The sequence below is a fragment of the Carettochelys insculpta genome, chromosome 3, assembly GCF_033958435.1.
Source record: "Carettochelys insculpta isolate YL-2023 chromosome 3, ASM3395843v1, whole genome shotgun sequence".
Classification (NCBI taxonomy): domain Eukaryota; kingdom Metazoa; phylum Chordata; order Testudines; family Carettochelyidae; genus Carettochelys; species Carettochelys insculpta.
In genome coordinates, this window is record NC_134139.1 from 102,911,769 (window position 1) to 102,934,706 (window position 22,938).

General features: G+C 45.6%; 1 protein-coding gene across 2 annotated transcripts in view; it reads right to left on the reverse strand.

Moving 5' to 3' along the window:
• Positions 1–1,815: 1,815 nt before the first annotated feature.
• The window catches only part of ARFGEF3 (ARFGEF family member 3), a 128,064-nt gene continuing 106,941 nt past the window's right edge, over positions 1,816–22,938 (reverse strand). For both annotated transcript variants that reach the window (XM_074990480.1, XM_074990479.1), the window contains exons 32-34: positions 22,053–22,183; positions 10,685–11,909; positions 1,816–8,123 (exon numbers count right to left, since the gene is read on the reverse strand). In XM_074990480.1, the coding sequence (XP_074846581.1) occupies positions 7,932–8,123; positions 10,685–11,909; positions 22,053–22,183 (1,548 nt within the window). In that variant the 3' untranslated portion in view covers positions 1,816–7,931. The remainder of the gene's footprint in view (positions 8,124–10,684; positions 11,910–22,052; positions 22,184–22,938) is intronic.

Consider the following 22,938-nt stretch of genomic DNA (forward strand, 5'->3'; position numbering starts at 1 on the left):
AAACTGACCAGCATGGGTCCTGGTCAGTTTCCCAGCTCTCTCAGAAGCCAAGGGGAGCCAGGCTGCTGCCTGGTCCCTGCCTCCCCTCCACTTGCTGTAGACAGGAAACTGACCACGGCTGGGTGCCCTCATCCAATTCCTGGCTCCCCCAAGTTGCACAGGAAACTTGACTTATGTGTGGTTGTGAGAATGCAACCCTGCCTAAGTTGGGGGGTCTCACTGTACACCACCTAGGTTGATTATCTACTAGCTGTTCTGCTCCAGCAACACTGTTTAAAAAGGAATAAAAACAATCCAACTGATGTTACAGGAGAGCTTTAGGCAGCAAAATGTAATGATCCGGAAAGGAATTGGACCTAGAGCTTGGGTTTTAACATACCTCCACTTTTTGCAAAAAGAGTGTCATCATATTATTAAAACAATGCCAACATTTTAGTCCTCTGTACTCTGAGTACAGTTCTCTTTGCACAACAGCACAATGGAAGACGGGGGCAGCTGCATTAAGGGCATATCTCACTTTAGCTCTCGAGTTTGAGTGAACAAGGATTTGTGGGGCACAGGTCTGTGTGGTAATGTAACGGCATCTTTCTATTGCACCCAAAACCAGAGGCCCACTCTCATTACACCAGTACAATTCACTGTATTTGGAGCTGGCCAACATTTTTTTTTTTAATTTAAGCAAAATTTTCATTTTTTTAAATGAGGGGGGGCAACAGGCCCTGTCAACAACGTCCATAAAATGTTTTGCAGTTTGTTAACCAGCATTAGAGCTGCTTGACACTTTTTTCCCCAAGTGCTAAAGAAGAGACCACAAGTCTGGCGGCAAACCCTGTGAAGACGTGTCTCCAAAGCTCCAGCTATCCTTTCATTTTGCTTAAAATAGGCTGGAGTGACTCAAGGGGAAAGGGGCCAGTGCAACTCTCTTTAACCTTGTCTTCTAACCTGTATGGCAACTCAAAATCTGGTTTTACTCCACCTGCACATGCCTGTTAGGGGACAGCTCCATTTCACCCTCCATTTTGCTGGGGGCGGGGGGGGGGCAGGGAATCTTGGTGCAGTACATCTGATACCTCTTCCTCCTTAGTAAAACCAGCCAGAATGGTGAATGATAATTACTACATTTAGCATCCAAAAATGGATTATTGTACCTTAAGTTTCTCTTATCATGGTGCCACTATAATTTAGCAACTAGTGTTTTCAAGCTGCTGTAGACTTAGAGCTAAATTCAGAGAATGATCAAGAACTGGTCTTTAAAGCATTTATTTTGACTAGTGGGTGTAACAACCTTGTTAAATACAATTTAGATTTGCTAAACTATGATTGGGGGTTTTCAAAAGCTGACTAGGACTTTGGGTAAAAAAGTGTCTAAAGGCCTTTGGCTTTGTTGTGGTCTTTGAAAATGGGAGCCTTTTAGTCATCTGAACATGAAAGCAGGTGCCCTGGGGTCTTTTGTTGCAGCGTAGATGTCTAACTCTCACTGAAGTCCAAGCCCCAGGGCTAACATTGACTTAAATGGGAACTGAACATCCCACAAGGTGCCAGTTTGTGTCTTTAGGCACGGAAACGCTTTGTCCATTTTGACCAGGAGATTTAGGGTAACATTTTCAAAAGTGACAGTCTCTCAGCTCCCCTTTCATTTCAAAGGGAATTGGGTGGCTAAACCGCCAAAGTCAGCACCAAAGGAGGGGAAATGTTGCCATTGAATTAGTATTCCATGGTTCTCCCTCAAATCTACTCTTTCAGTTGCCTGAACTGTGAAAGGACTGTAGGATGCCGTCCTAGCAAAAACAACAGTTAGAAATTTTTTTTTTTGCATTTGCTTCTTTATTCTACAACACAAGCAACATAAATACAATTTATAATTTGTTTTAAAATATTTTCCTTTCTGAATTCAGTTTGAATAAAATATACACAAAATACATTTTTGCAAGCCAGCTTACAGTCACCTATTGGGCAAACAGACTTAGTGGCACAAAAGAACACAGCAGGTATGAGGCAGTATTTCCTTGTCTAAAGGATACAAGGTAAGCTTGGAGACCAGATATCTGGGAATTACAGCTAGCTGAGCATTAGGGTCCAGATCCTTGAAGGTATGAAGGCCTAACTACTTTTGAGGACCTGTGTGTAGGTAACTATGTAGGAATTGTGTAGAATGTAAACCAAATGTTCTAGCTGCCTTCACAAGGCCAGTTAGTTTCTTGAAAATTATCAGAGGTGCCTCATAACCATACAGGTGAAATTCTGGGAGTTTTCTGTAGTAAAATGCTTGTTAGGGCAATCACTGTGGGAATACTGTAGTTAAATCTCAGGGTCACTTTCAAACAGGAAAATGTTAGATCTTTGGCATAATTGTAAGGTGGCAATTGGAGGATCAGCTCCCTTTGGCTTTGGTTTCTGTTCACTGTAGGAAGGGACAAAGGAGTTGGGTGCCTTATTATAAAAGGAAAATATCCCAAATGCAATTAGGGGACCTGCAAGTACAGATGCCAAGGCCTGCAAAAAAATCTGTTGTGACAACACCCCCCCGCAACTGTATGCCTCATTGTATGGTACCTGGCTAGGTCGTCGCAGAACTGCAGCAGCAGCAGCCATCAGTGTCCTCCTCCTCGCCTCTGTGTAGAAAGGTGTGTTTGCCACATATCTAGGCTTTAAGGAGTCACAGCCATTTTGATTATGACACTTATTCACTGTTCCAAGTTCATTACTTGCACCATTCTACCAGCACAGCTCAGTCCTACTCGTTGAATGGTGGTAGTTTCTCTCATTCTCACTTTAGCTCAATCCAAATTTGGGACCAAGATTAAAATGGGGGGAAACAAGACAGTGTAGTACAAGAACGTTCCCAGGATGATACTTTTGCTAAAGAAACTGTTTCCTGGTTCAGCTGCTCAGCTCTTTACAATAGCAAAAATGAGAGAAAACCATATAAGTAAATGAAGTCCCAAAATGAAGGGGCAATTTAGTGGTATGATGCTATAGCCTTATTCTGTATTGCATTCCACTAGGTTTATGCCAGTGCAATGCCCCAGACTTCCAAAAAGGTGTCTATTCTCTTCTAAAGTTTTAGCCTGCCTCTCTGAATATAAATCCACAGCTAGTTTATTACATGCAGTCATTACAGAAACAGAACTTTGCTGCACTCCTTTACTTGTATTTTCATGGCCAAAGCTTCTGCCTATTTGTCTGGTACATGAGGACACTGACTATGCTGAAGAATGGGCCCTGTGCAGTGTGTGTTCCAAGTTGAGGCATTGATTAAACTGAACCGGAGGGAGCAGGTCAGCAGGAGACAGAGATGGTGAGCTGTCCAGAGCATTTATGCAATATACAGGGGTTTATGCTTGTGTGCTGCTAGTAACGGTTGCTAAAGTAATTTTATGCTGTTGTAGCCTCATGAACTCTAAGGAATGAAGAGGGTGGGGTGGGGAAAATGGATCCTTTGCAGCCTAGTGATATTTGTTTATATTACAGAAAAATCAAATGTGCTAGTTAACTTGGCAATCCCTTTTTTTAAGCTGACAAAGACAAAAGAGGCCAATTAAAATCCAGTGAATTCCTTTAAAATCAACAGAATTTATGAAAATTGGGGTGGGAATAGGGGAATCCTCAAATTTCACGTGCATCTCAGGAGATACACTAGAGCAGTGTTTCTTAAACGTTGAGACCACAGGACACCAAACAAAATAATTTTTATATGGAATATCTATGAACATTTTCTTCAAAAAAAAACGAACACAATCCAGCAACAGACACAGCAAAACCAAAATGAATTAATTTAATCAGGTATCATAGCAACCAAGAAGTAACATTGAATCGAGTTTTAAAAACAGAAAATATATACTTATTTTTCCAAATGCTTGCAGCACACCTATGAGTTGCTCATGGAACACCTGTGCAGTACTGGGTCTTAAGTGCCTTGAGACACAAATCTCAAGAAGGGCATGGTACCAGCCTTATTTACTGCATGCCTAAGGAGGTTTGCATCAAGGGCCACGCCCTCTAAGAGCTCTAGCTCATTTTGTCAGAAGAAAATTCCCAGTGCAGTGACACAGCAACATGAGCAATGGGGCCATGCTGCATCTAAAACAGGCTAGCTCTTGTGGGCGCACTGCATCAGGACAGGTGGTAAGGTGCAATTCACCAGTGAAGGCTATTTTTCTTCATTTTTGATCTGTGTGCATAGCCCACGAGTTCCAAAGCAGAATTTGGAATCTGTTTTGTAGAAAGGGCAGAGAAGGGGCTCTGAAGTTTTAGCTGTTATGTTAGTGAGGGGCATGTTAAACATTCCAAGAGGGTGCCACAAAATAAACTCATTAATAAATACTGCCCAAGAGCCCCCATGCAACCGTTGAAAAATGTTCCCTTAAAAGGTTTACCTTGACAGGACAGCCTTATAAAAACACTGCATATTTAAAATCACCTTCAAAACAGGAAAAAAAAAGAAAACGTTTTATGGCATCTCATCAGAGCACAGCAGCAGTTTCTTTCACTGACTAAACAATGGAGAAAACATTCCATAATTTACTGCAGGTTATTTACAAGGGTGCAGAAGCTGGCAGAACTTGTACATTCATGGTCTTCTTTCCAATTAAAAACCAAACACACACAAATGTGTGGCACAGAAAATGGAAATAAACACAGAAGCAAATCAGTTGAAGTATGCAGTCTCTAACCCAGAGTTAGAAAGAACTGAGTCTGTCAGTAATGCATTGTAAACCAGGCTGATTTCAAAGGCTGTTATGAATTCTTCAACTGAACTGGTCATACGCAACCACCATTACATGCTATTATGTTAGCTGGGCTTGAAGTATAAAGTTTAATGATTGCTGTAAGACTCTGGTGTCTGAAAGAAGATACCGTGTCCCTTAAGTAGTTGGCCAACACTATCTGTTGCACAAAAGAAAGTGCACCCACATACTTCGGTAAGGATCATCTGTTCTGCCATTACTTTCTGATTTAGTGTCCAGTTCTCTTCCTAAAGCCAAGACCTTTCATTTTCCACAATAGTTTAAGATTTCCACAACTTTCTCTCTTTTTTTTAAACTGATTAGATTTCAACCACCTCAGATTCCATCAGCCAATTGGTCAAAGTTTTACAATCACATTTTACCATTTTAATTTTTTTCTCCCATTTAAGAGCTACAGCAAGAGGCGAATCAGTGAAACTGCTACATGTAAAGTGATGCCAACTGCACAGTCTAAGAGCAATATATGTTTTCCCCTCTCTAATCTTTCAGTTACAGTAGTAGGTGTTACGCACACCAAACACTAGCTTTCAAAACAAAACAGCTAAAGCTTTAAGTTTCGAACAAAAGGCCCATGATTCAAGACTAGTTCATCACATTGTTGTGTGCTGTGTTGCAGCCATGTTGGACCCAGTGTATTAGAAACACCAGGGTGGGGGGAGGGAAGTAGTTTTTATAACTATAAGAAGAAAAGATACTATTACTTCACCTACTGGGTGTGTTTACTTAACCACACAATTTACTGTTCGCAGAGAGGGCTACAGTGTCACAGCCCAGCTTGCAAGCAGATAGAAGAAACACAGGCAACACAGCAAGTTGGTGTGTGGCATAGATTCATACTCTGGCTTTCTGTGTACTAACTCACCATGTTGAGAAGCCCTCTATTACTTGGGCTGGGATGGAGAGAACATTAGCAGCTTTAATCCACCTTTATATGACCCATATTTTGGTGTTTTGAAGCAGCATGCTGAACTCCTTGTGCTCTAACTTACCCTCTGTCCCATCAGGCCACAGAAAATGGCCACAGCACTGTGCAATCCAGAGAGGTCCCTCATCCTGCCCAGTACAGTAGAGGGCTGAGAGGAGGGTGGGAAGGGAGGAGGAGAGCTGTTATTTCAGTGGTTGGAAAGGTGCCCAGAGGGGCTACAGCCAGGGGGCCAGTTCTTCCCTCTTTAAACCTAACTCGGCCTTAGCACAACTGAGAATGAGCTCCAGTGAGTTTGTTTTTTCTCTTGAGTTCATTGGGCCTCATATCACACTTTTTACAGAAATTATTCATGAAATTATCATGGTTGTGGTTGTTTAGCCATTTACATAAAATGTTAAAACAGCAACTGTAAAAAGTGGGTGAGTTAAACTGGCGTTGTTTTACAGACCGATCCTGGTGGGCTAGACATACAGTTGCAAAATTATTTGCAAGAGAAAATCCCTATTTATTTATTTTTTTTAATGCCGGCAATATTTTTGTCAATGTCTTGTTACATTTTTAGGCATGGGCAGGAAAAGCGGGCACGTTGTTGTTGCATTAAAAAAAAAAAAAAGAAAATGATGGAGCCAGTTAGATGCAGGAGTGTAGCTGCGTACAACAAAAGCCAAGCAAGTCAAAGCTGAAGGACTGAGCAACGTGTTGTTGTTCTGGTGAGCAGAACACTGGGCAGGAAAGCAAGGGCTAGTGCGGGTAAGGAATGTTTCACTTAAACATTTTTCATACAAAAATATGTCCATTCATTAAGGCCAAAAGTATTTCCAGCAAAAGGGACAACTTTATAACATTTTCCCTTTTGAAAAGCTTGGGGAACAGAATTTTGAATGTTCCAAAAATGTCCTTTTTTAAAACAACCTCTTTAAACAAACTTCAGTTTCTCAAGTCAAAATTAGTAGGCTTTCTTTTTTAAATCATGTTAATTTAAAGCAAATATCCCTCCGACCCACCCCCCTAAAAAAACCCACCAACCACAGACAAAACCAGGTTGAAGTCAGAGCAAAAAGGGTTGTTGTTTTTTTTTTTTTCGGTTAATGAACAGTTTTGAGGTCTTAACTTGCATTCCAATGGCTTGAATGTGGGATAGCATCTGCCTATGGATTAGTGGCAAGGGTTTTGCTGATAATGGGATGAAGACGACATTGACAATTCCATCCTTCTTCAAGTTATGCCCCATAGGTTAGCAGCAAAAAGGACCCACTATCCCAAAGCTATGCTGCAGTGGCCTCTCCTTTACAGGGGTGATTCTCCTGAGGACGGTTTACAGCTGGGATCTTCCTGAGATGCAACAGAAAGTAGCCACACAACACCCCAAGCTTAAAACTTCTGCACAGAATGTACATTTGAATGACTACTAAGCAGCGAGGTCACTAAAGAGGAGGGGGGGTATATAATAATTGTTCTGGTGACTTTTTTTTTCCCCAGATGTGTTTTAGTTTCATGTGGAAAATTTGAAGAGTGCTGCAAGCAAACAACTACTCCTCCTGATTTCTCTTGTTATGCCTTTAACTGAATAATTGTAGGGGGGAAAAAAAAAGCTTTCTAAATGTGGGATGTAGGTGATCCAATTAACTACAGGCTGGGTTTTCAAGCACAATCAACTCTTGCACTTAGATGTTTAAGTGTCAGCTGTATTCACCCATTTAATGAATCCACCGATCCTTTTATTAGTGGAGGCCACAACATTACATGTACAAGAAATGGAGGCCAGATAGATAATTCTGGTCCTAAATCTTGGGAATTATAGGTATTACCTGTGAGTTCCATATTGGGTGAGCACAGCTGCTTTCACCCCAGTTTGCATCCAGGCAGATTTTGACTACTACTTCTCCTTTCCTCATAACAGAAGCAAGTTCATACACAATCTAACTTTCACAGATGAAAGTACCCAATACCAAATTTACTGAGCCTTTGTATACCAACCTGATTTACCAGCAATTTTTGGATTCAACACTTGGTGTCATTTCATATTAACTTAATGGGAACTGTAGCACTTCCTTTGTTGGTATGGGAATGACAAACAAACATACAGTCTTAAGTGGGCAGAGGATGCCTCGCAGGGCCTGCTATTTCAGAATTTATCACCACAAATAGGCCTTGTATGTGTAGCTCCCTCCACCCCAGTTACTTTCAGCAACTGCATGATGTTTGTATACCTATAAAAGCCTTTGATTCCTTCCCCCTTTGTTAATTAAACGTTTCCTTTATACAATGATATCATAGACCCTTCCTACCCTTCCCAGCCATTCTCTCACAGCCTGACGGACACGAATGTCGGTCACATGACAAGTCAGTTGACTGATGCAGGGGAACACAGCTGGCTGGAGGGCCGTGAATGTTTGGTCAGGCAGGGTCTGAATCTGGTTGAGAACTGTCAGCACCATGTTGGTCCAGGCCTAAGACAAATTAGAAGAAAAAAAATGCTGCATAGAATCAGAAACCAAACAGCTACATAAATAGCCACCACTGGAAGTGCATAAGCATACAGTGGGCTTCAATTTACTACTGAGGCTATGTCTAGATTGCAGGCGCTATTACAGGATATAAAAGTATGCCCAAATAGCTACCCGTGTCTGTGCAACTCATCCGGTGTCTCAAAACAATTTGAGATAATGGGCACGCTATGTGGCATCCCAGTAAACCTCATCACATGAGGAGTACAGGGATGACTCCAAACAGGGCTTTATTTCAGTATGTGGCACCACTGAGACAGTGTCACTTGTTGAAATAGCCTATTTCAAAATCTCCTTCAAATAAGGTAAACCATTTGCATAGCTTATTTTGAGGCTACGGAGCTGCCTAGACATAGCCTGAGTGGCCACTTCTGTAAATCAGACACAACTACAAAGTAGTAATTAATGGAGTTTACACTGGGGTATCACTGATGCAACTGACATGAGAGTCAGCCTCTTTGTCTCAATCCCACCCCCTACCTCTTAAAAGCAGATTGTTGCAAACCTTGTATGCCATTAGAATCCACCTTGCGATTGTTATTTGATGAAGTCTGGGGCCCTCATCCTTTCCCAAGAGAAAAAGGATCCAGGGAGAGAGACTTTTGTTCCTTTAAACTCAAACTGAAATGGACATAACCCTCTTCATCGTTGCACTGTTTTACAAAGGGAAGAGTCACAGGAGATTTGGATCAGGAATTAAAATGTAAGAAACCTTTCTTCACTGAGCTGAGACTGCAAGCCATGATTTCATTTGGTTAGGGTAGTAATGGAGAGGAAGGAAGGCCTCACAACTGTGCCTCTGGGCACCCAAAGCCAGCTTGACAGGCAGCTTGTGTGGGGAAAAAAATGGGCAGCTGTCATGGAGCCTGAAATTTGGTTCCAAAGGGCAAGGGCCAGATCCTCATGTAACACATGCCAGCGCTGAGCGGGGAGGGGAGAGATGACCAGGATAGTTTTTTTCTGTGGAGGGCAGCTCGTTATTACCCAGCTGTCACTCTGTGGCCCTGGCATTCAGAGCACATTCTAGAGGGAGGCACAAATTGCATCATTGTTCCAAGGTGCCGCAAAGTTTGTTCCAGGAAGGTAATCTCCACCAACAGTGTATGAGTGAATCCCACTGAAGACAGAAATTACTTGCACTTCGGGACAGAACAGTCTCCTTTTGGGTCATGTTACAGGTCAGAAACTAAAGATTTCTTGCTGTCATAGTCTCAAGATAAGTCTAGAAAGGCGCTAGCATGTTTCATGTTCACGGGGTACAACAAATTAGGAAGATCCACAATATATCCCTTATGCCATTATACAGAAGGTACTGTTGGCTTAACAGTAAGAACATCACCATTACATTGTTTCTTCACATAGTGTCCTATCACAAAATAAGTTCAAAGATTGGTGCCTTTAGTGTGTGTCTCATCCAGGGATGCAAATGGTAACCAGTCACCAGTTCACTATTTCTGGTCTGAAATTGACCAAAAAAAAAAAAAAAAGCAGTTCTATTACAAGCATCTTGTAAATAAGGCCCTATTTAAATTGTGGGCAACTGTCAAATAATTGCAGCTGAGTTGTGGACATGACATGGAAAAAAATTACAGAAAAGTAACAATGGATCTTAACTGTGATAATTTGCAAAACCAGAGAAGACCTATTTGTTTAAGAAAAGTTTGCTGGAACAATAAGAACAGTTAAGTATTGTATTATGTCTGCTAATTTCTTATAGACATTATACTGCAACTATAGTGTAGGCATTAATGTGTTAGGCTCATAATGGGAGCTGCATCTTGCATGGGGCTGACAGCTCAAGCTCCAGCTGCTAGCAGTTTGGATGAATGGGTTTCAACTGTAGTAATGGGGAAAAATGTAAGTGGCAAACCACAAACTGTATGCAAAATTGCGGCCTGTGAAAAGTAAGTTAATTAAATGAAAACTGCAGTGGAAGTTTCATATTGTGGGATATGCAATTTCTGCAATATTGCAAATTAAGTAAGGCCATAATCACAAGAGGTCTGACACATTTTTATGTCTTTACTGCAGCTGAAATGTGAGCGTCCCAGACCAGGTAGACATTAGCTAAAGATAAGCCCAAGTGAATGTGTCTACCTGCACTAGGAACTGCAACTCCCAGCTGGAATGTAGACATAGCCTAAGTGACATAGAAGGCTAAGTCACATTCTCAAAACAGACAAGCAATTAGCAGCCTAAGTCTCACTAGAAGCCTATGGGACTCAGGCTATTCATTAGGTAAGCTATTTTTGAAAATGGGACCTAGGCTCCTAAGTCACTTACACACTTTACAAAATTTTACCCAGTAGCTCCCATTCCAATTTCCATGAAGTCTCTGACCATTCTTCTACAGAACACTTCTTCTCTCATGTGATCATAATGCAGGATCATAACGATACCAGCTTGCTGTGATTACTCAGTAGATCTCTGATGCTAGATGCTTTGGTGGAATCTTTGGTACCAATTTTGACAAGACCCTATTATAATCTACTGAAGTGTCCTACCTGTATTTGTGCCTCTGCATCTCGCACAGATATGCTCAGGGAGCTGACTGTAGATCCTGACCGAGGCCGCTTCTCTTGCCTCAAGATCTCTGGGCCGGCACTGAAGGAATGCCTCATCTGGCCCTGTTCCACTAGATATTGCGGTCGCTGGGGGAGTGGTGAATCCTGTCCCCTTGAGCACAGCAATTCTCCTTTCTTTTCCACCTTGACATCTTTGGTGAAAGAGGCCAAGTTTTGCTGCTGCTTCCTTTTTTTATACTCTGTCATGAGTTTGGAGATAGTTTTATCAGTAGCTATGGTATAGATTTTGTTGCCAGCACTCTCCCACCATTCTTTTTTCCTGGCTTGGTCCTTTTTCTCCATTTTAGGGCTCAAGGGTGGGAGCAGCAGCATTTCTCCGCTCCCTCCCTTGGGAGTCAGGTTGTCTATCAAATGGTCCCTACTTTGACTTCTGTCATCTTCTGAAGGTGTATCCTTCCCAGACAGCCCTCCAGTTGATGGGGTAGAGGTTTCAGACTGAAAGGACGGCAGGATGAAAAAAGGGTCACCTTTGAAAACTGGCGCTTCCTCCATGTTATTCTCCAGATCCAGGTGCATTTGGATGTAGTTATTACAGAGTTCCATGCACAGCTTGTGAAGCCTTTTGATTAACCAAGCCCAGTCTGCATTGCTCACTGGCTGAACACTCAACGAGGGTATTCTAGCCCTCCACTGTCTCTTCTCCTTTCCCCTTGGGGGGCTGACTTGGGCAGTTTCCTCAAAGATGTCTTCATCTTCTGAAGAGCACTGCTGGGAAGAGTCTGTGCTTCTTTCGTCATCCTCAAATAGGGTCTTCTTCACCAGCTCTGCAGTCATGTTCTCCTGGTTTGTCAGTACAGCACAGACCAAGGCATGGAAGTAAATGTTAAAGCTCATTGCTGACTGGCGATATAAGTTGGCAGCTCCACTAATGCCAGATACTTTTTTCAGCAAGCACTTCAACCCAGGCCGAGTGTCAAATTCTCTGGCTGTCCGATAGGAATCCAGCAGTAAGTCAAAGATGACAGCCAAATTCTGCATGGAAATGTAGCCAAGAAAACCAGCCATTTTGGCTTCTGGAACTTGCACTGTCTTCTCCTCCATCTGAGGAGGGCCCTTCACAAACTCTTCCAGCAAGATATCATACAGATTCTGGAGCAGCACTTGATGAGACAATAGACTCACCACTATTGTTCTGAAGGGGATACTTGATGACACCAAAAAAGGGAAAAAATATAAATTAACAGGTCATAATTCACATGTTATTTCATTGAGAGTTACAGGACTATGCTTCGTTTCAGAATGACTTGCTAAAGTGACACACTAAAGGCCCAGTCCTGCAATCCTTATTTATTTTATTAGTTATGCTTGTAGTCCCATTTATTGCAATCTGTTGGATAAAACAGAGAGTAAAAGTGTTCTGGATCAGGTCCTATGTTACCCTAATTCAAAATGTAATTGGCCTTTCAATACTATCAGCTGTGGGATCAACTATTTTCTGTTTCAGCATCACTACAACTAAGTTTATTCCAAACATTTTACAGTACTATAACAGGAAGACTGTAGTCTAGTATATCAGCATTTCCTGATTTTGCTTCACCTAGGTCCTTGTACTTTCTTCTCTTCTTACTGTACTTTGACTCTCTCTAGTGGTCACTCCTCTGTATAAATTTACTCAAAGCTCAGCAATGCTATGGTGGATCTTGACAGAACCGCTCCTAGTGGGCATTATTCCCAGATAAGCAGAGGTGAATGCATGTATCCCCAACTCCTCTAAATGAGATCAGCAACACCCGGTGAAACATAACCAAATTAATGAGCTGCACAGGAAGTCCATGAATGCTAAAACATTGTCTGACTAACATGATCACGTTTTCTAGCCATTTCACCAGTGCCTGATGCTTAGAATCCCACAACACAGACCGGGTTAGGAAGAAAGGCTAAAATAATTATTTAGACACTGTGTGGTTGGGTTCCCCCCCACCAGTACTGCAAATCACCAGCATTTTAGTTTGGTAACCTTAATCTCTTTAGTCTTTGTTTACAGTCACAGTTGCTATGTCGACAGCTGTGGTAAACATAGATGGATAGCAGTGTCTGTCATGAGAGAAGAAGCTGAGTGCTAGTATCACAGAGCTTGCTCAGCATGCTGCTGGGTGTGTAAATACATATTATTGTGGTGGAAGAGCTAGCTGTGATGTGGTGTCTGTGTGCATGCACGTGCAGTAGTCAAGTCAGACAACATCATGTCAGAGCTGTTGTGGCAAATTTGTCACGTATGTTTGCCGCAAAGTGTAAATGTCTAAGTAAACACCTCCATGAAATCCGCAATGGCATCGTATCACATGATGATTGGGATGAGGACAAAATCTTGATGACGACACAGGAGCTTTCTTCTAGCAGGTAGTCATCTGCTTACAAACATTACTGACAGATGCTCTGATTCAACAAGGTACTTCAGCATGTGTATAACTTTAAGCAGATAAATACTTCTATTGTCTTGAAGGGCTTAATCATATGCCAGACATAGGACCACCCTTTAAATAGAAGTAGGCTCAAATTTAAGGATATTTAAAAGTATTTAGGCTGTTGCTACCCCTCAGTACTGTATCACCTGACTGATTCAGGAGCCTAAATCTCAGTTTTAAAACGGATTAGGCACTTAAGTGCCTTGAATCTCAATGGGATTTTGGCACTTAGGAGTCTAATTGACTAAATTCCTTTGGAAAATTAGGATCATAGGTGAGTTAGGGTTTGCAATGCTGAGCAACACAATGGCTCAACCCTTTCAAAAATCTTGGTCTCATAGTTAAATAGGGTATTTGTTTGCAGTACTGCTTGGCCATGATGTCATTTCCCAGGTAAAACACCAAATTAACGTGCTGGTCAAGAACACAAATGAGGGCTCACGACATCAATCCCATTTCAGCATAACAGTCTTAGTTTACCTTCTGTTTGCTAGTGCAAAATTATGAAAAGAAATGCACTCTTACCCCAGCTTCCTGTGGAGCAATGCAGCATTAAAGAAGCAAAAATCAAATGGGAAAAGAGAAATCTCATGAGGTTAAAGCAAAGCTGCAGCCAAGTTACAGTTTTTAGCATGCAAGATCGGCAACAGATACATTGTTGTAGAAAACAAAAAGGAAACTAATGGCACGGACAAGGGTTGAGCCCTATTCTGGTAAAGCGTAGTCTAAAAACAGTGGAAATCCACTTATAATGAGAACAAAAAGAGAAGTTACTCACCTGTAGTAACGATGGTTCTTCGAGATGTGTCCCCGTGGGTGCTCCACAGTAGGTGTCGGGCTCGCCTGGCACTGCAGATCGGAATTCTTCTAGCAGTTTCCATTGGATCGCACATGCACCGATGTGCGCCGCTCCCCTGCGCGCCCTCAGTCATGTGCGCGATCCGATCCCCGCCAGTTCCTTGACCAACTGCCTTGGATGCTCCTGAAAAACACCGGACAGAGATCTGAAGCGGGGAGGATGGGTGGGTGGTGGAGCACCCACAGGGACACATCTCGAAGAACCATCGTTACTACAGGTGAGTAACTTCTCTTTCTTCTTTGAGTGGTCCCCGTGGGTGCTCCACAGTAGGTGACTACCCAGCAGTAACCCAAGTAAGGAGGTGGGTACTCGATTCATGTGCAGCTTGCCCCCGAGAGGACTGCTGTCGACAGACGGGTATCCTCATTGAACACCCGATACAGGGCGTAATGCTTGGCGAAGGTGTCGTAGGATGACCAGGTCGCCGCTCTACAGATGTCTTTCAACGCGATTCCCTTGAAGAAGGCTATTGATGCCGCCACCGCCCTGGTAGAGTGAGCCCTAAGTGGGGCCAGCAAAGGGGTCTTTCGAAGCTTGTAGCATAATTTTATACAGGACACAATGTGCTTTGAAATTCTCTGGGAAGAGAGGCCTTCCCCTTTTGACCTGGGAGCGAGAGACACTAGGACCCTGTCCGTTTTCTGGAAGGACTTAGTTCTGTCTATGTAAAAGGCCAATGCCCTTCTCACATCTAGGAGATGCAGGCGCGCCTCCTTGCTGGAGCTGTGAGGCTTCGGGTAAAACGAGGGTAAGACTATTGGTTCGTTAAGATGGAACTCCGAGGAAACTTTTGGAACGAAGGCTGGGTGTAACCGTAAGATTACCGCCTCCTTTGAGAATACTGTGCAGGGCGGCATTGCCATCACTGCTGCGAGCTCGCTCACCCCGAGGGCTGACGTAATCGCAAGAAGGAAGGTTGTTTTCATGGTAAGGAGTCGGAGGCGTACCGTTGCTAATGGTTCGAAGGGTGGTCCCGATAGCACGCGGACCACCAAGTCTAAACTCCACGACTGCGGTAGCGGTTTTCGAGGGGGGTACAGATTTACCAGCCCCTTCAAGAACCTTGTGATGATAGGGTGGGCGAATATGGTGGGCCCTTCCTCTTTGTGCCGAAAGGCTGATATAGCGGCGAGGTGGACCTTTAGCGAGGATAGAGAAAGCCCGTCTCGTTTGAGGTCCAATAGGTATTCTAGTATTACAGTTATAGGAATGTCAAGGGGAGCTAACTGTTTGGTGGAGCACCAGGCTGTAAAGCGTGTCCATTTCTGTTCGTAAGTCCTCCTGGTAGAGGTCCTTCGGCTACACTCTAAGACTTGTCGTACTCTCTCCGTACATGTGCTCTCTAAGGCGCTGAGCCATGGATTAACCATGCTTGTAGGCGTAGTCCCTGAGGGTGCGGGTGCACTATGGACCCCTGAGCCTGCGTAAGTAAGTCCGGCGCCACCGGTAGAGGAAGCGGTGGGCGGTCCGACATGCGCAGAAGCAAGGGAAACCATTGTTGCCAGTCCCAAGTTGGAACTATGAGTATCATGCGAGCTCTCTCCCTTCTGGCTTTCTGCAGAACCTTGTGGATAAGCGTTGTGGGGGAAAACACGTAGAGTAGAGGGCCCTTCCATGAGACCATGAATGTGTCCCCCAGGGACCCCGCCCTATTCCTGCTCTGGAGCAGTACTGGGGACACTTCTTGTTGTACTGGGTGGCAAACAAATAGACTTGGGGAAACCCCCATGTACGAAATATGCGCCGCAGCAGGTCGGAGTGGATCTGCCATTCGTGCGAGAGTGCAAAGCGTCTGCTCAGTTGATCTGCCTTCCCGTTGCAAGTGCCCGGCAAGTACGAGGCTTTCAACGTTATGTTGTTGGCAATGCACCAATTCCACAATCGGACTGCTTCCGCGCATAACGCCCGGGATCGTGCCCCTCCTTGTCGATTGATGTAAAACATAGTGGAGGTATTGTAGGTATTGATCCCGACTACTTTGCCGTGCAGGTATTTCCGAAAATGTCTGCACGCATTGAACACTGCTCTGAGCTCCAGTATGTTTATGTGCAGTGTCCGTTCTGCAGGGGACCATAGCCCTTGCGTCACCTTGCTGCCGATGTGCACTCCCCATCCTGTGTGTGAGGCATCGGTTGTAAGAAAAATAGAAATTTGTGGTTGGTGGAAGGGCACCCCCACTAACAGGTTCTTGGGATTTTCCCACCACGCTAGCGATCTCCGCACCTCCGTCGTGGGCGACACTACCCTGTGGACGGTATGGGATGCCAGTTTGTAAACACTCGCTAGCCAATGCTGCAGGCTTCGCATGTGTAACCTGGCATTCTGTACCACAAATGTAGCTGCTGCCATGTGCCCCAACAGTTGCAGGCACATTAGGACCGGCACTGTGGGGCTGTACATCATGACTTGCACCAGGGAGCTGATGGTGCGGAAGCGGGCGTCAGGCAGGTATACTCTTGATGCAATAGAGTTTATGCATGCCCCTATGAACTCTATATCTTGCGTGGGTTCGGTCTTTGACTTTGCGAAGTTGATAACTAGGCCCAGAGAAGTAAATGTGTTCGTGGTGACGCGTATCATGCATAGGACCTCTGCCTTTGAGGCCCCTTTCAGTAGGCAGTCGTCCAGATATGGAAAAATAAACACCCCCTGCCTGTGCAGGTAGGCTGATACCACTGCCAGGGTTTTGGTAAAGACTCTGGGTGCCGAGGATAGGCTGAATGGAAGGACCCTGTATTGGAAATGTTCCCCGCCGACCATGAAGCAGAGGAAGCGTCTGTGTGCCGGGTGGCTTGTTATATGAAAGTAAGCGTCTTGTAAGTCGAGGGCTGCAAACCAGTCTCCATCGTCCAGTGCCGTAAGTATGGAGGCAACTGTAATTATCCGGAAGCACTGCTTGCGCAAGTAACGGTTGAGGCCCCGTAGATCCAAAATCGGCCTCCAGCCTCCTGTTTTCTTCTCTGTTAGGAAGTAGCGTGAGTAAAAACCTTTCCCTTGGAATTGTTCCGGCACTCTGTCCACCACCCCTATGAACATGAGGCGATCTACCTCCTGCTTCAGCCTCGCCTTGTGGGCAGGGTCCCTGAGGGGAGGCCGGGTGGGAGGTTTCGTTGGTGGAAGTGACTGGAAGGGGATCGTGTAACCCGTGGCTATAATTTCTAGCACCCATTTGTCTGTTGTGATCTTTCACCATTGCGAGTGGAACGGTTTGAGGCGATGACAGAACATGAGATGAGAATGGCATTGAGCGATGGAGTTGATAGTGCAGTCCTCGACATACCCGTCAAACTTGCTGCCTCTGAGCTTGCCCCGAGGGTGTACGGCTTTGTTGAGAACGTCGCCTGGGGGCCCTGTACTGCTGCTGCTGTTGATGGCGCCCTTGGTCATAGCCTCGCTGATATTGTGCACGCTGTGGTCGGTAAGCGTAGCGTCTTTGCTGAGGATAGAATTTCTTTTTCTTGTATGGGGGAGTATAGATACCCAAGGTCTTAAGTGTGGCCCTCGAGTCCTTGCTGGAGTGGAGGACCGAGTCAGTTGAGTCTGCAAACAGCTTTTGCTTGTCAAAAGGAAGATCCACGATCTTCGCCTGTAGATCTCTGGGGATACCAGATGTCTGGAGCCAGGATTCCCTACGCATTACCACTGCTGCGGCTGTTGAACAAACTGCTGTGTCTGCCACGTCCAGGGCAATCTGAACTCCCGTTCGCGATGCTGCGTAGCCTTCTTGGACAATCGCCTTTAACACTGGCTTCTTGTCCTCCGGATGTGAATCCATGAGAGGGGTGAGTCTAGAGTAATTGTCAAAGTTATGGTTTGATAGATGTGCCACGTAGTTTGCCATTCTCAATAATAGGGTAGAGGAGGAGTAGACCTTCCTGCTGAACAGCTCTAATTTCTTAGCATCATCTTTATCCGACCCCCCTGATTTGTACTGGGATGTCTTTGACCTCTGCTGGGACAATTCGACCACCAAAGAACTGGGTTGTGGGTGGCTAAACAGGAACTCCATGCCCTTGGCTGGGACAAAGTACTTCTTATCTGCTCTTTTGTTCGTAGGCGGAATAGAGGCCGGAATCCGCCATATGTTAGTGGCTGACTCCATAATGGCTTCGTCCAGCAGGATAGCGATTTTAGATGAAGCCAGGGGTCTCAAGTTTTTCAGGAGTTTATGGTGCTTCTCCTGCACCTCTGCTATTTGAATGTCCTGCGTGAATGCTACTGTTTTGAACAGCTCGTGGAATTGTTTAAGGTCATCCGGAGGGGAGACATTCCCGGGGGCAATGGTCTCATCTGGGGAGGATGAGGAGAAACCGCTGGGGTAAGCCTCCCCCAAGTCCTCTGGCTCCCGAGTTCACTGGTATACTTGCTCCCTGGTGGGCTGTGAAGGGAAGTTTCGGGACTCTGGACCTAAGTCCCCCTGGGACAACTGCATTCCTGTCCCAGAGCGAGTGTACACACGGGAGTATTGACGAGTAGTGGGAGAGGACCTGCCCCTGGATCTGGACCTGTGGTGTCTGTGTTCAGCGTGATGAGGATGGCCATAGCAACATGGGCAAGGGCCTGGTGATGGAGACCTGGACCACGATAGGGGAGTGTACCCATGATGTCTGGGAGAGTGGGATCTCTGTGACGACACTGATAGTGGTGAAGGTGGTTTGTGATAGTACTGTGGAAGTATAAGATGTGACATTGTAAAAAGAAATTAAATCACACTGATACAATGTTACTTCTGAGCTCAAGAAGGGGAAGTTATGTTGATACTGTGTGTAGGAATGTAGGGTGGGTTTGGATGGAGCCAGGTGTGCCTGGGAAAGCAGAAACCAGAGCAGTAGGTGCTAGACAGTAATTAATTAAGGTAACCAGGGAGTCATTGGCAGGGGATTGCGAAGGGTGATATGGAAATGAAGATACCTGACTGGTCTCAGGGACTATATGGGGTGGGTATGTGTCTGATTTTTTTCCTTTGTCTATTAACTTGCCTTCCTGATCTGTATAAATTAAGAGACCTGAGCCCTGGAAGGGGACTCACTTTTCTAAATGTATTAGCAGAGCAGCTTTGCTAATAAACAGAGTGGTCTGACAAATTGTGAGTCTTGAGTCTAACTTTGACAGTACTCAAGGGGATCCATGCCCAAAAATGGTGAAGGTGGCCTGAGCCACGGCGAAAGCGGTTGGAGGAACGGAGAGGGAGGCCCAAAATAAGCCGGTGGAGTTGCCGCCCGGTGCTGCAGCGTGTGTATCTTGGGAGGGGGGCTGGGTGAGAAGGATATCGCAGCCCTGCCTGGAGATGGACTGAGGTGCCGGGTTTTAGCTCTAGCCTTCCCCCTCCCGTGCCGGGGATCTCGGCCCCATTGTTGGCACTGTGCTCGGCACCGTCAACAGCGGTGCCACGCAGGTAACTTCCTCCGGCACCAGTAGGCCCCGTGCTGGGTGCCCCTGCGCCGTCGGCACCGCGGAAGCCAGTGCCGCATGTGGCGGCGCCGCTGATTCTGGCGCTTGCCGCGCCTTCCGTGCCGCCTGCTGAATAGTCGGAGGCCCGGCCTCGGCCACATGCGCTACTGTGCTGCCGCTTTCATTAGCTCACGGCTGGGGGCTCTGCGTTCCGCTTGTCCTGCTCGCTGGGACCGCGGGCAAGGATCGAGCCGGGGAGGGTTTCCTCCTCTTCTGCACAGAGGGGGTCAAAGACGCTGCCTTCATTTTATGCGACCCAGAGGGCCCTTCTGTGTGAGGCTTCTCCAGTGGCTCAGGCTCGAGGGCCTTATCAAACAAGATCATTTTGAGCCTCATTTCTCTGTCCTTCCTGGCCCTGGCTGTAAGCTTAGCGCAGTGCGAACACTTCTGGGTAACATGAGACTCCCCCAGGCAACGAATGCATTCACTATGCCCATGGGAGGCCGGCATAGCTTCGCTGCATGACTCACACTTCTTAAACCCTGAGGAAGCCATCGTGGTGAGTCTTTACTGTTAATAGGGTACTTAGCCACTAATCAGTGCGTTCTACAACCCAAAATAACATTCATGGCCTTCAGGGCAGCGGAAGGCTTAAACAGCCTTCTTTGTCCGCCCCTCTCTCCTCCCTTCCTCTTCTCTCTACTATTTAATATGCTCTTCTCTTTTTTTTTTTTTGTATAATAGCAACAAACAACAAACTAACAAAACAACTTATCTTATCTGTCTCAGGCTTTAGCCGGAGCGGATTCCATCTGCAGCTGTTGGCGGTTGAGAAGGAACTGGCGGGGATCGGATCGCGCACATGACCGAGGGTGCGCAGGGGAGCGGTGCGCATCAGCGCAAGCGCGATCCAATGGAAACTGCTAGAAGAATTCCGATCTGCAGTGCCGGGTGAGCCCGACACCTACTGTGGAGCACCCACGGGGACCACTTGAAGAACAACCAAACTTCCGTTTATTGTTCAGACACTACACAGGTCTAACGGTGCTGGGGTGGCTCAGAGTACAGGATGAACCTCTAAAAATCCGTGACTCGTTGTTTGGCACAAACACAGGCATTGCTGGGCCAGAAAGCAATGGAGCCTTGAGAGTTGGAGGCTGGGAGACAGGACCATCCGGCCATGGTTCCTAGGCCTCGCCACAGACCACTGCTCTCTGGCCCTGGCTGTGGTCCACCACTCCCTGGCTCTGATGGGATTTGAGAGCAGCATCCTGTGGCAGAGCCAGGGAGTGGCAGACTGCAGCTAGGGTGGAGCGCTGTGGCCTGCAGTGAGCTACAGCCTGGGAGTGGTGGCCCAGGGCAGCAAAGAGCAGGGGCCACTTCCCGGAAGTGGCTGGCAGCTGGGACGGGAGCCTGGGAGCAGGTCCAAAGGCCAGCAGGGGATTGACCTCCTCTGGTCTGGCAAAATCCCTGATCCAGGACCAGGGAGGTGGGTCCTGTACATGTGTTTAACACAGTGATGCTTGCCAAAGGCCTGTATTCTCTTCTAAGTGCCCGAGTACAGATGGACACTTACGCTGCTGCCCTGGGATGTACACCAAGCTCCACTGGAACCTCCCTATGCACACAGAGCAGGTAAAAGGAATCTATCCCATTCTTTAAATTGAGGCTGAGGAGAGGAGCAGCAGGAATAAGCAGGAGGTAGCCTGTGATTGCAGCTGTGGGAGACCTATGCATGGCCATTGCACAGAAATGAGGTATCTTGCATTGTCCTTCTTTCCCCTCAGGCTATGTCTACACTAGCCCAGAAGATCAACCCACTCAGGGTTGATCTTCAGGTGTTTGATTTCACGCGTCTGGTAAGGACGTGCAAAATTGACCTATCGGGGTCACAGCTGACCCCTGTACTCCTTGCGAAGATGTGAGGAGTAAGGGAGTTTGACCGGAGAAACTCCCCCATTGACTTTCTGCAGTAAGGACGGCCAAGTAAGCTGAACGCAGATACATTGATTCTAGCTACGCAACTGCCATAGCTAGAATTGCATCTTTGCAGTCAATTTACTTTGCCTAGTGTAGACATAGCCCCAGCCAAGGAAACAGCATCAAGAGCTGCCCCTCACTGTGAACAAGACTAAAGCTCTGAATGAGGAGGAGCAAAAGGGGACTTGTCACAGTGCCCGTTTGCAGGCCATTAATCATACATATTTCTTCCCCAAATGCTTCATTGTTATATTTTACTGAACATTTCCAACAATATACATGCAGGTCCTGGATTTACGATTCTGACACTGTAAGGTAACTCATCAAACAGCAATTGTGGAGCCCTGACAAAAGTTGCACATTCACACAAGTAACCTTATTTACTTCAACAGGACTATTCATAAGTGTGCATTCACCACTAGGAGAGTTGCACAATCAGGCTTTCAATATTTCCTCACAAATGGGCCCCTCCCATGAGCTAATGATGTTTGTTTGCTCTTCCTGAAATGCCTTTCTATTCGCAGACATTTCATATTTTAACAAAATAGGAGAACTGACAGATTTGCTCTACTGCTTTCACGTCACTACCTGACTAAGGACATTCTTTCCCTTCCACTTAGCCATATAAAAGTTGTCTGGAATGGCATCTCACCTTTTCTGGGTGTGTCCGTTGGGTTTCCTGTCTGGAGGCAGCTCAATGATAAGCACACAGGACTGAGCATGGTCAAATCCCTCTTTGTTGTTGGGTGTTTTTGGTGAGCACTGGGTGTCTAACATGAAAACCTGAAAGAAAAAAAACAAAAAAACCCAGAAGACCACTATGCATTGTGCACAGCAAGCAGCTCAACACCTGTCCTGTTTGAAAACATACTACATATCAGAACCAAACAGTCCATTTGCATATTTTCCATTTCCCACCTGTGAGGGCTCTGCATTCTGAGAGGGATTATTTTCAAAGGCATCCAAGGACAAGTGATTGCCAGAGGAAAGTCACCCAGAGTTCAACCCTTGTGGCTTGTCATACTTTGTAGAGTAAGTGGACAGTTGTGCTGAACTGAGCAGAATTCATCTCAGGTGATATCACTGAAGAGGCACTGTGTATGTATGTACTTGTGTAACCAGGTACTTTGTGTGTTAAGAACTTGCAAAACCAACACTGCCAATGCCACCCACCAGTCTCTGTCACTTCTTGGGTTGCCTTTTTTGTTATTGCCCATCAGCACCAGATCTGCATCTTATCTGTGGAGGGCACATTCCAAGGGGCAGAAGGTTCAACCAATTACACAAAGAAACTAACAGAAGTGACCCAGTGGTCTGCCTAACCCAGGGGCCAGCAATCCCTGGCATGCATGCAGAGTGGCACGTGAATTAGTAGCTCAGTACCACTCCTCCTTCCCCATGCAACTGAGAGTTTGCTCAAAGTCATGTCACCTGTGGATAAACAAACGACCAGCTAATGCTACCAACCAGCACCTATAAGGTAAAGCTCTGCATCTTAATTTATTTATTATTGAAGTTCTTGTAAGTAGGACTACTAG